The sequence below is a fragment of the Charadrius vociferus genome, unplaced genomic scaffold, assembly GCF_000708025.1.
Source record: "Charadrius vociferus isolate BGI_N301 unplaced genomic scaffold, ASM70802v2 scaffold31, whole genome shotgun sequence".
In the NCBI taxonomy this organism is placed as follows: domain Eukaryota; kingdom Metazoa; phylum Chordata; class Aves; order Charadriiformes; family Charadriidae; genus Charadrius; species Charadrius vociferus.
The window spans coordinates 3,809,598-3,825,804 of NW_009646966.1; the positions used below are offsets into that span (position 1 = coordinate 3,809,598).

The 16,207-nt window shown below is 42.5% G+C and overlaps 1 protein-coding gene across 1 annotated transcript in view; it reads right to left on the bottom strand.

The window, feature by feature from the left end:
• Positions 1-16,207, bottom strand: part of LOC104295600 (probable acyl-CoA dehydrogenase 6) — a 93,246-nt gene that overhangs the window by 3,039 nt on the left and 74,000 nt on the right. The window contains exons 6-8 of the mRNA XM_009895370.1: positions 12,458-12,631; positions 5,819-5,980; positions 5,506-5,656 (exon numbers count right to left, since the gene is read on the bottom strand). Coding sequence (XP_009893672.1) covers positions 5,506-5,656; positions 5,819-5,980; positions 12,458-12,631 — 487 coding nt within the window. The remainder of the gene's footprint in view (positions 1-5,505; positions 5,657-5,818; positions 5,981-12,457; positions 12,632-16,207) is intronic.

Consider the following 16,207-nt stretch of genomic DNA (forward strand, 5'->3'; position numbering starts at 1 on the left):
TTTCAGTAACCATGAAGTAGGGACAGGTACCTATCTCACAGCACAAAGAAAGCTTTTGATGTACTATATAGGTGCTAAGGCCCTGCAGCTAATCATAGAATCGTTTAGGTTGGAAGAGACCTTTAAGATCATCGAATCCAACCATTAGACTAACACTGCCAAGTTACCACTAAACCATGTGCCTCAGCACCACATCTACATGTCTTTTAAATACCTCCAGGGATGGTGACTCAACCACTTCCCTGGGCAGCCTCTTCCAATGCTTGACAATCCTTTTGGTGAAGAAATTTTTCCTAATATCCAATCTAAACCTACCCTGGCAGAACTTGAGGCTGTCTCCTCTTGTCCTATCACCTGTTACTTGGGAGAAGAGACCGACTCCCAAGTCTCTACAACCTCCTTTCAGGTAGTTGTAGAGAGCGATAAAAGTCTCTCCTGAGCCTCCTTTTCTCCAGGCTAAACAACCCCAGTTCCCTCAGCGGCTCCTCATAAGACTTGTGCTCCAGACCCCTCACCAGCTTCGTTGCCCTTCTCTGGACACGCTCCAGCACCTCAGTGTCTTTCTGTAGTGAGGGGCCCAACACTGAACACAGTATTTGAGATGCGGCCTCACCAGTGCTGAGTACAGGGAGACGATCACTTCCCTAGTCCTGCTGGCCACACTATTTTTGATACAAGCCAGGATGCTACTGGTCTTCTTGGCCACCTGGGCAAACGGCACACTAAATCTGTTTCTAGCCTCAAGCTGATAAAACGTGATGGTGTTTGCAGTTGTGCATCCCACTACCATTTAGTACCTGCAGCCAAAAAGCCATGCCTGCTCAGGGAACTGCTCTACGCTACATTGTCCACTTGGAAGCCATAGGGCATTGGGATCTAAAAAGCTCTTTCTGTTCACAAATGCCCTGAGAGAAGCCTGCTGCACTATCTGTCTTCAGTGCAGATATCGTCACATAACTTTGAAGTCCTGAGAAAATAAACTAAGTAATTTTCTTTCCTTTTTCTGGCAGTGATCAGTGTCGGTCAGACGTGTGGAAGAAAGCCAGTTTTGGTGACTTCAACTCTGTTTTTCCCTAGCAGGCTGGCTTCACACCAGCAGTCCTTCAGAGACGCTGCTCCCTGCTTCCCTGGCTAGGAGGCCATCGGTAAATCCTTCCCAAGGTTTATGCGGCACAGAGTATCACTGCTTCCCAGATGGCCGTTGACGTGCTGCTTCCTTTCAGCGCAAATCGCACTTGATTACAAAACACTCTTTTGTCTCACAATTATTATTTTAAAGTTGTATTACTGGCAAGACTTTTCTCCACAAACTATACTGGTGTAACGTCAAGTTTAATATTTTGTGACTTCTTCCACCTTCAGACTCAGCTGGATTGCTCGTAGGCTGTTCAAATTAAGCAGCATCTAAAGAAGGCTTTGATCCAGAGGGAGAAGTTTGCGGTGCCACCACCCAGCGTGGCAGGCCCCTGGCCAGGCTGGAACAGCCCAGCCACCAGCAGCCCTGCCTGCCAGTTTGCATGGTCCTGCCTGTTTCCCCCAAGGGGTATTTTGAAGGGACAGCTGAGCAGCCGTGGGCATCACCTTGGTCTGCTCTGGAGCGTCCCTCCGCTTTAAAGTCATCACTGTACAGTTAGCTACTTTGATTTGCCATATTAGAGCTAGATGTCATGTGCTTCATCTCTTAAATTCCCTCTCAAGGTACTCATAACAGTCAACTGAAGTGGTAGACAGGCGCCTGTCTCAGAACCCCTGCAGAAAAAGTTTGAAACTACAGATTTATTTTCACAGATGACTGAAGAATTGTTAGTAAGTCTTGTCCCAACAGTTAGCTACTGACTTCAAAGCAAATTGTTTTTGTCAGCAGAAATTGATAGGTTTCGTTTCATTTGGTACAGCCATAAATTGTGATAATGACAAAGACTGATGAAAAAACCCCCCACAGACTCATTCTAGTTTAGACATGCTTTGTGAAGAGTGAAAGAATATAAAAAATGAAAGAAAGACTGAAACTGAGTAAAATATTTCAACAGACTTTTTGAATGTGAGGAATAAAAAAAAATAATTTAGAAGGAAACACATTACTTATTAAAAAAAAATCCACTTAAAACTATATTGAATGACAAATAAAACTTCATATTGCAATACCTGGGTGACAGTTAAGGGACAAAAAGAAATCTGTTTTTCTTCTGCAGCTATGTGCATTTGCAATGCTATTTACACTTTAGCTATTTCACATAAGTAGTCAGTCAATATTTTTCATTACTGCTTTGCCGAGTCTTTCACAATGCAGCAAGTAAAGAAATTATAACTCTCCCCATCACACCCCAAAGAGTAAAACTTGTTAGAACTGGCAGCAATTAGACAGTGTTTAGTACTTAGAAACAATCTTAATTAAAAAAAACCAAAAAACAAACCACAAACTTTTTGAAGAAGGCCCAACAAGTTCTTTCTATAACAACTGAAGTGTACACAATTACTATTAAGATATATAGATGACTATCTGAATTTTTTTAAAATTTGTGTTACGAAGTCTGAAAAATTGCAATATACTTGCTACAAAAAGCTTTCCTCCATCTGATCTCTCACAACCTGGGGTTTTCATATAGGTTGTGGGTTTGTTCAGTCATTGATTTTTTCCTAAGTCATGATGTCTTTGAGGCATTTCATACAGGGGAGAGAAAAAGAAACAAACACAACTCCAGTCTGGTGCTCTCTTTCTCCAGAATCCTGCTACTAGGGTAAAGTCTGGAAAATCCACTCTTACTGTTTTTTATCATGGCTTGTATTTTTCTATAAAACCCTTTGCTATTTGGGCTCAAAACTTTTTTTCAAACCCATTCTCCTTCTCAGAATCCCTACAACTGAAAATGAGACATTTACATATATAAAATCAGCCCACTATAGGCACCGACATGATGAAACAGCTATCTTTATGCCTTCTAAAGAATACTGCACTTCAGAAAAGTCAGTTGTTCTACAAAGTTTAAAGGACTAATGATTAAGATGACAGATGTGAATAAAGTCATTTGGCAGACAGGGTTTTTTTTGCCTGGTCTGTTTATTATCTCCCCGCCAACACTAATAACTAAAATTCAAAGACTTCATGCACTATCTGTGGATTATGCAGTGTGCTCTTTGAGGAGTAACAGCCCGACATGTGTCAAAGACTAACATTTGCTTGGAAACTCGGTAAGGATTATGCTACAAAAATCTTTGTACATTATGACTAGATGTCACGCTGTGCAGTTATGCCGCTTGCTACTTGACAAATATCACAGTGACGTGAATGGTTACTCAGACTGCTGTACAAAAAAGAACGGCCTTAGGAAAGTCGCTGCTTTGCTTATCGTTACAGATTAACAAGATTCTGACTTGAACCTGTAATTGTTTATTTAGGTAATACTCTACTTCTCCCTTCCTGGAGTTTACGGTTACTCAATAACGGAATTTTACTGATTCATAGAAAATTTTAGAGTATAGATATCACACCACCTTTAGCGTCATTTATAACACTGTTTGGTTTAGAGGCAGAAAGATCCGTTTCTTTAGGCAGCTGACACAGTTTATACCAATAGGAAATACTCTGGATTTCTTCTCAGGAAAAATGTGACTGTGCTGGTATACTTAGAAACCGCTCTGGAATTCACCCAGAAAAGCCCTGCCCGCACTTAGCGACAATATACTGGGCTAGGAAATCTAAAGACAAATCAAAGCTGTATAAAAAGCACTTACTGTTAACTTCAGTAGTTGGAAGAGATCTAGCTAAGAAGTGAAGTTACTGAATAAAATGGGTCCTGTTTCACCTCAAACCAGGACAACATTAATCCGTACACAACACTACGTTGACAGTAACCACCTCAAGCCAAGGATTCATTTTGTCCAGAGTGCCTACTGCAGTAGCTTTTAACATCTGCATCAGTAGGGACCATTAGCTGCTAATAAAGAGGCTGTGAAAAAAATAACGAAGAAAACCCATCATATTGACAGCTGGCTTAAAACTATCACCATACAGCAGTCTGCACCTTCACCAGAAAATTATAGGAATCCACAAGTCAAAAAAGGTTGAGGATCTCTCTGACTTACCACAATGGCATTCTTGTTGATAAAATGCTATTAAAAATAGAAAAAGTAACTCAACATACTAAAAAGAAATATGCTTTTTACAGATTTTTTTTGAACTGTTCTGTTCTCACTTTACATAGATACATTTACCAAAGCTTTCAACTGACAGAACCACTAACTAATTTTGCTAACCTTTGATTAGGTATCGTATATATAAGGGCTGAACTGAAATCATAGAATCATAGAATAGTTTGGGTCGGAAGGGACCTTTAAAGATCATTTAGTCCAAACCCCCTGCAATGGGCAGGGACATCTTCAACTAGATCAGGCTGCTCAGAGCCCCGTCCAACCTGACCTTGAATGTTTCCAGGGATGGGGCGTCTACCACCTCTCTGGGAAACCTGTTCCAGTGTTTCACCACCCTCACTGTAAAAAATTTCTTCCTCGTATCTAGTCTAAATCTACCCTCTTCCAGTTTAAAGCCATTATCCCCTAAGACAACAGGCCTCGCTAAAAAGTTTGTCCCCATCTTTCCTGTAGGCCCCTTTTAAGTACTGAAAAGCCACAATAAGGTCTCCCCAGAGCCTTCTCTTCTCCACGCTGAAATCTATTACTGCAAGAAAACATGAGTTCCATTTTGGTCCTTCTACAGGATATAAGACACCGGGGCCAGAATTTTCCCAACAGTTGCCAAGAAAACTGTTTGCTTAGAGAAAATTTTGCTCTAAGTAGATATATGGTAAAATTTGAAGGGACTTTAATTAATTTGCAAAAAGGCCTCTACTGTTTTAATGATCTAACAACTTGCTGTATGCAGCTACACCTCTCATACGTCTCACACGGCAGCTGGTGTGACTAATCAGGTGGAGACTGCTATCAGAAGAGACTAGCGCAGCAGCCTAATAGTGAACTCCAGATTCACATGTATATTTGGGGAAAAAAGATAAAGCTGATTTTCACTGGTTTTAGAAGAAAGCTTCTGTTTTGTTTTAGTTCTGTTCTTGTAATCAAAACTACAAGCAAACAAAGAGCAAAGGCAAAAAAAAAAATCCCGTGTTGGTAGGTGTCCTGTTTTTTCCCTTGTCCTACTGTCTGGCAGGTACCAGAGGACCATCAGGGAAAATAGGGAGTTTACTTATTTCACTTGACATTCAAGCTAACCTGTGGGTAGTTCCAACTACACCACTATAATGCAAAGCCAAGATTTGGCAAAGGAATAGTCATCCTACGTCCTGACACTCACACAGGGTACCCCAAAGTCACCGGGACTGTGGATGCCCTTGCATCCACAACGTACATCAGCGACATGCCATTCAGTGGAACAGTACAATTCACACCGGCTAGGTGCTGGTGCTCTTTTCCACTGGGTGATCTTTTAGTGGGACCTTTAAGAGGCCAAATTTCAGTAAAGCCATTTCCTACTTTCACCACTCACTTGCTTACCTGTAAAACCTGCTCACCAGAACCTCGCTGGTGAATCCCATTCCTCCCCAAAACTGGAGACAGCTATCAGTCACTTCACGGGCCAGACGACCTGCCTTTAGCTTAGCCATGGAAGCAAATTTTGTCACATCATTGCCTTCCACATAGAGAGCTAAAAAAAATAATCAAAAAGAAATAAAAAAGCACAGTTACACACACAGAGTCACTGATCACAGCCTGCCTCTCTGACAAGCACCTCCCCATGTTCCTTTAGCCTGACGATGTTCTTTGCACAAAGAGAAGCACATCTGGGAAGGCAGATGTGGGAGCTCACCAACGGTGCGGTACAGCAGCGAGCGCAGGAGCTCCACTTCGGTTGCCAGCTCGGCCAGGCGGTAGTGCACGGCTTGGTTGTGCAGGACGGACTGGTCAAACAGTTTCCGCTGGCGAGTGTAGTCAATAGTTTCTTGTATTACAGTTTCCAGCGGTGTCAGGACTTGAAGAAGCAAAGCACGGAACAAGACGTCATTTTAGCCAGATTTGTTCTTTTTCTACTTGTTGAAAAAGATCTTTTTTCACATTGTACAAACAATACAGTAGGCTTTCTAAAGTAAATTATTCCACAGGCTCAGTTTGGGGTGCAGTTTCAATTCTGAAAAAAAAAAAAAAGTCTGGTATTTCCTTGTACCTTGAAGACCTCTTTATCCCTATTTCACCTAAGCCCCAAACTGCCAAAACTTGGAGGAGAGCGAAGGGGGGTGGGGAGGAGGGAAGGAAAGTCATAGAGAGCAGTATGCAATGATGAGTATGTAACCTTTATCCTTAATGCCTCATTTGGCGCCCTAGCAAAAGCTTGTGGCAACTCCTGCTTTCCATAATACCTGTGTCCTGAAGGTCTGTTAGAATCCCGAAAGACAACGTGAAGGCAGACAGTGTGCTCACTGAGCAATGCTGTAGAAATGTAAATTCAAGGAAGCTTTCAGGGAGAAGGCAGAAACCTTTGCAGAGATCAAGGAACACAACAGACTGCTTACTACGTCTGTGATCAGATCCCAGTATAGAAAGGGAGGGAAAGACATTAAGAGTCACAGCCGCTTTTAGTAAATGCTAAACAGTGCCTCTAATGGAACCAGACTGAAAATAGGATACTGCTGGAAGACAGGTGAGAGAGATGGCAGACACTGCTTTAAAGCAAGAGAACTAGTTTGCTGCTACTTTTTTAGCAAACTTGGAGATACCCTGTTTTAAACAAGACGAAAAGGGAAAAGGTTTTTTTCCAAGGCAAACCAGCCTTGAAGTGAAGGGGTAGGCTATCAGTCTCTTCCAGTTTAGCAAGACAGTAATAATAATAACAGCAGGTGCTGAATCTGTGGAGAATTTTGTTTGGTAAATGTGGACCGATGTCACTATGGCAAGCAGTACAGAGAGGGAGAGAGTTCAAAAGTCCAGCTGTATGAGAAAGGTCACATATTCTCTTTTCAAAATATGCATATCCACATCCATTCACATGTAGAATCTAAACCACAAAACTCTGAATCGGAAGTGCAAAATACAACCAAGCCCTGGACTATGACAAAATCCCTTTTCCCATCTGCCAGTTACTCACACGACAGGTCCTTACATGAGCCTGGTGTGCTTCCATATTCCTTTTTACATCACTTTCAAGATCACCTCTATTTAAACTTCATCCCTATATTGCTCTCATATGCAGCCTCTGCATCCCACCAAGTGCCCCCACTATGCTGCCACGTTAATGCTGGTTTTCTGGACAGGAAAATAAATTGCTGTTTTTAGGGTTATCTCTTGTACAGAGGAACATCCCTGTTCTTCCAAAGGACCATGTAACACAACGCTGTAGCGTGTGTAACACTAACAGCTTTTTCACTTGTACGTTTATGGTCTCCAGCTTGAGAAATGCTAAAGAAAGAGCAAGAAGCATCTAGGGCCCTCTTGTCCCTTGCCCCCAAACTGATACCTGGGAAGCATAGAGCTGAGTCTGAGCTGCTGGGAGAGAAACTAAACAGCACATGCCAGCTCTAGGAAAGCAGAAGGGAGGTGGGAGGGATAAGGACCAGGGATTAGTTTGTGTTGGTGTGTCTGAGCATGGTGCTCCAGCACGGCTCGTGTGGTTCCCAGCATCCAGCACCAGGGAAAGAAGAGACAGGAAAGAGCAAAGAGGAGGCAGGAGCAGGACCAGGTGGAAAGGAACAGAACAGCACCTATTTACGTCCTGCTGGCAAAAAGGGCTGAAGGTCATGAAGGGGTTTTGGCCCATCTCTGCTCAGGCTGTCACCATGCATCAGGGCTGGGAGTGGGGAGCCTGAGAAAACTGCTCTGACAGCATCCGCCTCTTTGCCTCCTTCCTGCTCCAGCTGATCCATCCTCCTGTCTACTCTGGTGAACTCCCTCTGGAGTACTGCGTCCAGCTCCAGAGTGCTCATCATAGGAAAAACATGGACCTGTTGGAGTAGATCTAGAGGAGGGCCACGAAGATGATCAGAGGACTGGAGCACCTCTCCTATGAAGACAGGCTGAGACAGTTGGGGTTGTTCAGACTGAAGAAGAGAAAGCTCCAGGGAGACCTTGTTGCAGCCTTTCAATATATAAAGGGGACTTAGAAAGACGGAGAGAGACTTTTTACTAGAGCTTGAAGTGACAATACAAGGGCCACCAGTTTTAAACTGAAAGAGAGTAGATTTAGATTGAACATAAGCAATAATGTTTTGGGATTGGAACTAGATGATCTCTAAGGTCCTTTCCAACCCAAACCATTCTATGATTCTATGGTTCTAAGAAATTCTTTATGATGAGGGCAGTGAGGCACTGGACTAGGCTGCCCAGAGAAGCTGTGGGATACCCCATCCCTGGAAGTGTTCAAGGTCAGGTTGTATGAGGCTATAAGCACCTGATCTAGTGAAAGATGTCCCTGCTCATGGAATGGGGTTGAACTAGATGATCTTTAAAGGTGCCTTCCCACCCAACCCATTCTGTGATGCTATGACTACAGGTATTTAGAGCTATGAGCACAGCTCTAACACAGCAAAGCGTAGCTGTGCAGCAAACAGCAACAAAATGCAGCATGTTGTGAATATCACGACTGCCAACAGCCTTGTACAACATAACAGCACACAATACTTTGCCAGTCATGTAAGTTCAGAGAAATGCCATTCTTAACAGTGAAACTCATTTTCTCTCTGAACTTTTCCCCGCCGCCCCCACCCCATGTATTTGTTTCCTCTTCTGTCATACAGTGTTCTCCACACCCTCAGACAAACTTGGCCCCATGGGTTTCAACTGACAACACATACAGGAAATGTCACTCTAGGGCAGCCTAAGGAACGCAGGGTCTACCACACAGCTGAGAATTGTGAAAGCACTTGAAGTTGCCAGATGCAGAATAATCTTTTCCTCATACCTCCATCCAACTTATATTTTTCCACTTGAAACTTCCGCTCACTGAAAACGCATTTTGCCTTGCTACATCTCCTCTCAAAACAAAAGGAAATTAAGGTATTTTTTCTTCCGCTGTGGCTGATCACTCTCTAGTGAGATGTACAGTGAGCTCCAAGCTGAGCAATCGCTCTCTTAAGGACGTGCATTGCCCATGCAAAAGGTTCTGTCATCCTGCTTACTGGCCATGACTCAATGGTGCTCAGAACACTGAGACTACAGGAGCAGATAGAAGTCATTAGAAAAGTGCCATTCTGCTCTCTCACACACACTGAACTCCCTCCTCTTTGCATCCAAGTTAAGCAATTCACAAAAAAACTGTTTGCCTTCTTGCCATAGCAACATTCTTTTCCTGTGATCAGTGCAACAGGTCCACAAATGGATGGTGTTTACCGAGTGTCACAATATGGGAAAGATATGTGGCAGCTCTTCTCTTCTTCAATACCTTTGATAATGCGTCACTTGGAAGAAAAGACCACACCTGTGACCAAATTTTGCAATTCCAGGAAATTAGTTTTACATATATATTTTAAATTTGTTTGAAAATTCATTTTAAAAGGAAAAAAAAAAAACAGGTGAAGAAGGAAGGAAACTCCCCACACTTTCTGAAATCTGGCCACAAAGAAGATAATTAATAAACAAAGAGAAGGCTAGAGCACATGATACTTGATACTAAAAATACATAATAACAAACCAAAACAAACAAAAAAACCCCACAACCCCCAAACACAACACAACAAAACAATGTCCAAAAAGGAAAGAAAGAAAAGAATGGCAGTCAACTGCTTCTTCCAAATTCTAGGAAGCAGTGAAAGTGAGCTTGCCAGGACTAGTCCCTGAAGTGTTTAAAAGCAGATTGATGATTTTCAATGTCACATGAATAGTCATGAACTGGGGAGGTACAGAAACATCCTTCTAAAGGCCAGAAGTGAGGACTAGGATTACGCATGCAGACCTCATCACAAAACTACTGAAGGCATGTACATAGTTTTGCACATCTGAGCCTTCAGCAAAACACTTGTGGTTGGACATAGCTAAAACCGTTTGAAGGACTGCAAGTTAAGAGCTAGATATCCTGGTGTAACAAACTGCGTCCATCAAGTCCATCAAGCACCTGACTCCCTTCTGAACATCAGTTACTCTTTTTTCTTGTTTACCACAACTGGTTACCTCTGAAGTTTGAAACTTGGCTCAAACCTTGAGTCTTGTCCCTGCTCCCAGTGCTTTCATGCATTTTATATCAGACAGTGGATAAAAGCAAAACCAGGGGGCCCAGGAAGGTCAGCTGCTGTGCTGCAGAAGGCAGCTCCCTCTCCCTTAGCGAGCTCCACGGCTCTTCCTGCACCTAGGGAGGAATAACCCCATACACTGGTACAGGTTAGGGGTTGACCTGCTGGAAAGCAGCTCTGCAGAAAGAGACCTGGGAGTCCTGGTGGACAACTAGTTGCCCATGAGGCAGCAATGTAGCCAAGAAGGCCAATGGTCTCCTGGGGTGTATTAAAAAGAGCGTGGCTAGCAGGGCGAGGGATGTCATCCTCGCCCTCTACTCTGCCGTGGAGAGGCCACATCTGGAGTACTGTGCCCAGTTCTGGGCTCCCTAGTGCAAGAAGGACAGGGATCTACTGGAGAAAGTCCAGCAGAGGGCTACAAAGATGATCAAGGGACTGGAGCACCTCTCTTATGAGGAAAGGCTGAGAGACCTTGGTGTGTTTTGCCCGGAGAAGAGAAGACTGAGAGGGAATCTCATCAATGCTTATAAATATCTAAAGGGTGGGTGTCAAGAGGATGGGGCCAGACTCTTTTCAGTGGTGCCCAGCAAGAGGACAAGGGGCAATGGGCATAAGCTGGAATACAGGAAACTCCATCTCAACATGAGGAAAAACTTTACTTTGAGGGTGACAGAGCACTGGCGCAGGCTGCCCAGAGAGACTGTGGAGTCTCCTTCTCTGGAGATATTCAAAACTTGCCTAGATGCAGTCCTGTGCAACCTGCTGTAGGTGAACCTGCTTTGGCAGGGGGGTTGGACTACATGATCTCCAAAGGTTCCTTCCAACCCCTACCACTCTGTGATTCTGTGAGTCCTCCCTGATGGCCCCTGCCTGGCCATGGCAGGGGGAGCAAAGGTGCCCTTCCTGGACTGCTCATCCAGTGCAAGGGTTTGCCAGCTCCCGCTGTGTTGTGCTGGGCAAAAAGAAGAATTGAAACCCAGTGTCCCATTTCCTGGCAGAGCACGGTGGCTGCTGGGCAGTTGTGCAAGGCTGGACAGTACCAAGCTGCCAGTGGTTTTAACAGGAGTGATCCAACCTGCCAGGCTTTGTGTTTGGATGCTGTCAGTGCACGTCACTTTTGCCTGGAGCATGACTAATATACCGTGGGCTGCTCTGCTGCTTAGGGACTATCACTGCAACCCAACATTTCTGACTGTGTTGTTTAACTTAGACTTCAAACTGAGCACAAAAATGCACAATGCACGTCCTTGCAATCTGTGTATGCTTTGATTGAAGCAGGACCAGCACTAGGACCATGTCTCCTCCTTGCCTGAGCTGGCAGTGGCATCCTTTACAAGCCTAACCTCCTATTCTTTGCTAAAACTGCTCCCACATTTTCTATTTATCTCAGGCTGAACTAAGAGCCTTGGCCAAAACCAAAGATTTTTTAAAGCGTCTGAACTTTAAAATATTTGGTCTGGGATCAACCCACAACAGGGAGTGATTTTTTTATTTGGTCACTGAATCAGAAAATCACTTCTCGGAGTTCCTGATTCCCCAGCCACTATATGCAGACAGTAACAGACAGGGTATGCAGAGGAGCACGACTATGATGAGACTATTTACACAACCCTGAAATTTAAAAAGGGCCAATCTTCTTAAAGTGAACCACATCATATTTAAGTTGAAGAAACAAACACTGTGGGAAGGGGGGGAAGGTTGGGAGGCCGATAATAGACAATCCAGACGTGGATCTGGTTACCTGGAATATCCAGAATCCATGGAACTCAAATATGTGGATTAAGAGTACAGCCTGAGTTCACAGCAACAGGAACTCTGACAGCATAACTTCACCATAATTTGGTGCTGTACCACTTACGTCCAAAGTGTGCAGAGGTAAAACAGATCCACAAAACAAAGCTCTTACATCCTGTAAGAGTCACATCTTTACACAGTCACTAAGTTAATTTTCTAAAATCCAGGATAAACATCATAGTTTACTGTACCAAAGGAAGAGTCACCATCCTTCTATTTCATGCCAGGATTTTCATAGCCTTTGTACTATATTTGGAGCAGACATAAAATGATGCTGAATCAGAAAAGTACCAAGAGAAAGAAACAAGGCAAAACCAACCTCTGGGATGCCTCACAAAATATTTTCTATTTCAATATTTTCAACAAAAATGGAAGGTTGTCTTTCAAAAACAGATCGTAAGAGTTCATTGCAATTTACAATAAAAGGAAAGTGCTGTTATTCATGTGAAGGGTGACCCCTGTGTCCCTGCCCAGCCCCAGAAGCATGAACGATGACTTACCAGTGGCTACTCCCCACAGCCGCTCTTCTTGGAATTGCAACATCTGATACGTAAAACCCTTTCCTTCCTCACCGATGAGGTTTTTGCTGGGGACCCTTACATCTTCAAAAAAGATCTGAGCTGTATCCGATGACCTCATGCCCAGTTTATCTATCTTTTTAGCAACATGAACGCCTGAAGAAAAAGGGGTATTAGAAAGGCCACAACAAATAGAAGCTCTATGTACAAGTACAGCATTTTAAGAAAGCAAAGTTTGCAGATGTGAAGGTATTTGCTAAGACTACAGTGAAATCTAACTTTAGGAAAAACATAACAGTATTCTGGAATTTAAGAGTAAAATGGCCCACATCCTATTTTTAAGAGTTTTTCCATGTTATTTAACTAGCAAATCAGACACTGCAATTGTAAAGGTGCGACTTTTCATTATGTCCCCAAATAATAAATGTTTACTAGTAGTAATAATCTTACTTCATCCACGTCTTGAAACAGGGCAATATTTATTTGCTTATGTTTGATTTTTAGTGCACTATAATAAAATTCAGGAATGCAATTTAGCAGTATTTGCTGAGTGCCTGCACCGCTATGAAACAGTAGAGAAATACTTAATAATGACAAAAGCAGAGCTATGTTTTAAGATGCAACTAGAGAATTTTTCCTCCTGGAAATCCTCTTCCTTTCCTCTCTTTCACATTTATCCTCCTCTTCCTAGCCTATCCTGTAGAAGAGGGAGTTTATAATCACACCACATCACTTTTTCCTAATAATGAAGAGTTAGACTCAAATTCATAACTGCTATACCCGTACAACAATTCCATATCAACTTCAAATTTTGTTAAAATTATGTATTTTATGATGGCCTACAAAATACAGTATAGTTCATCTAAGTAGTCATAGAAGGGTTCACAATGATCATAATTCATTCCTCTGAGTTTTCATGGGGACATGCTTGTGAAGAGGGTTTGCTTCCCCACAGACCTCCCTACACAGCACTGCCTCTGACCCCACATGCAATGGTCTGTTGGAGACGAACCTGGTTCCTTCAGGTTTGGCCATGTAAGACTTCAGACACCAAGACACACCAGGTAGGACTCCTTCTTGTCATTTGCTTTTTCCTAGCTACTATTCTTCTCTTGCTATTGTTCAGATACAAGCATGGTTTACCACTGTTCCATGAGAGTTTACCAGACATACACTGATATTTTTTTTGTTTTTTACCTCCTTGTTGCTCTGGGGCTAATGCAAATATTCAGGATGGAAGTCAAGAATGTTTCAGAGGTAAACCAACACCAACAACGAGGTATGAGGATTTGTGCAAAACATGCTGATTGCATCTGATAAGTCAATATACATAGAAAAATGGTCCTCCAAATCAGCATATATGTCTTTGCAGAAAACTAAACATTTTACCACCCACATACATAGTATTCTAACCAGTTTTGTTATGAGGAGGTATTCTGGTAATGTTTTCCTCGTTAGTCTATTTTTTTTTTTTCAATCCTCTACTACTCCTTAACACAGCTTGGTAGGAGTTGGTCACCAGACAGATTGCTGTGGTCTCTCTCTGTACTTGTCTGTACCTTGCTATCCTTTGTGGCTTTCAGTGAATATCTCTTTCTGAACTAATATAGACATCTCAACTTCTACTGACAGGAGGCCTTCAGCCATGTGAAAATTACTTTGGTTCTGCAGGCAGAAGAAGTTGGCAGTCGTTCCCTTCAAATTCACTCTCTCTGGCTGCATTGAATAAGGTTATAGCAAGTTTAATCTCTCCACAGAGATGAAATACTGACACTATTTCCAAATGCCAAGACTGGTCTCAGAATAAGGTCCACATAGACTTCCACACCTTCCAATCAGTATTTTTCTCCACCAGCCAATCTATAAACAGATTATGTGTTAGGAATGCTTGCTTTGATATGTGTTCAACGCAGGAAGAAAATCAGGACAGCTGGATAAAAATTTTTGACTCTTGGATTGAAAATTATCCAGCAATTTGCACCCAGTCGTTCCAAAAAAGTGTTTGTGGTTTGTTTCTGTATTAAACTCAGAGCTAAACAAACACACACTGAACCATTTACAAGCCCAAATGATTTCTGGAACATCTTTTCCTGTTGAAATATCACTACTTGGCTTCTTTGAGAGTCTCAGAGATCACATCTTCGGTCTACTTCCAGCTGGTTTTATGCAATCACTGCTCCTCACCCATGCGAAGATGGACTTCCTGGTCTTGTTAGTGGGTGGTTTACTAAGGGCTCCAGTGGAAAAAGTACAACTGCTGCTAGTTCTTTATATTGCTAAATCAATCATGTTGTGTACATCCCCAGGTGCACATACAACAACTGTTCAAGAAAGCTCTTACAGGTTTGGTTAGAGGAGCTAAATGTGTTAATGATTTCCATCCATACTTCTTCCAGGTTGGGCTGTGTGTTCAAATTTCCTGAATCCAGCAGTATCCCCCCTTTGTTGTACTTTACCAGTTTCACTTTCTCTTAGATTACTTCAAGTTTCTCATTCAGAAGGGAGGTCAAACAGCATCAGCCTCATGTCGTGCTCTTTCTGTTGCTAGCAAACACTCTACATTTTCTCTTCTTTGAACGCAATGATACATCATCAACTCTTCGGCTGCAATATGGGCATCAAAATCTTCCTTTACTTAGTTTAATTATCTTAATTCTCTTCATAAGGGGCACTATATGCTAAAAATTACCAGCAGCAGTAGAAATCATCTGCCCAGACAACTCCTGGAGTTTGTCTGTATTAAATAAATCACAAGCCATCCAGTAACACATAAATCTCAGTCTAGTAAGGCCAAGTGCCTGACTTACTAAAATGACTCTAACAGAGCCATTTGTGCTACCTGCACCAGTACCACTGAGATAGATTGCTATATCTCTTCCTGGGCAGTTCTTCCCAGAGGTCTTTGATTTTTTCATTTTCTCCCACTCCTCCAGCCTTCTGACAATCTCTTTTATTTCCTACATTCTATCTTGAGAGAAAGGCAGTCACTCGCTCTTGACACCATTTAGTGCCATTACAAATGGAAAGAGGCAGATTTTAAACTGCAACCTAAGAAACGTGTTCTTTCCCCTTTCCTGGATGCTCTTCACTCTGTTATCTCCTTGCAACCTACCCTAGCACTATCTGAGGACTCAGAGGACAAACCAGCGCACAAATAGTTACCAGATTAGGGCTGCAAGCCATTTGTCTATAAATCTCACACACAGACATTTTACGACTTGTTAGATTGTCTTTCATCATATGAGAAATTCAGCTTTTTTTTTTTTTTTAAGACACCATTAGCATGAGTTTTCACCTAATTTGGACATCTACTGTGAATTCACACTGCCATTATCCAAAATCCCTTTATGAGAAATGTATTCATCAGTGTCTGGCTAATCTAGACCATGATTTGCTTCACCCCAGAATAGACACTGCACACACCTAAAATTGGAAGAAGCAAATCCTACTCCGTATCTCCAGGAAACTACTTGTTGTTGAAGTTAGTAATTTGCTTTCAGACTTAGAACTTTTTTTTTTTCTTATCACCACATTATACAAGTATGAAACAATTAAGAGTTTTGCGAAAAATGCTGGACTACTCTCCCATGTCCTCCCAGCTGCTAGCAAGGAACGAGTTACCGCTGTGCCACGGACCCCTTCCTACCCTGCCATATAGACTGGAGACTACAGCAGTTAGTCAGACGTAACACACTCATTCTCCATTGCACTCGTTCTTGAGCTTTGACACAC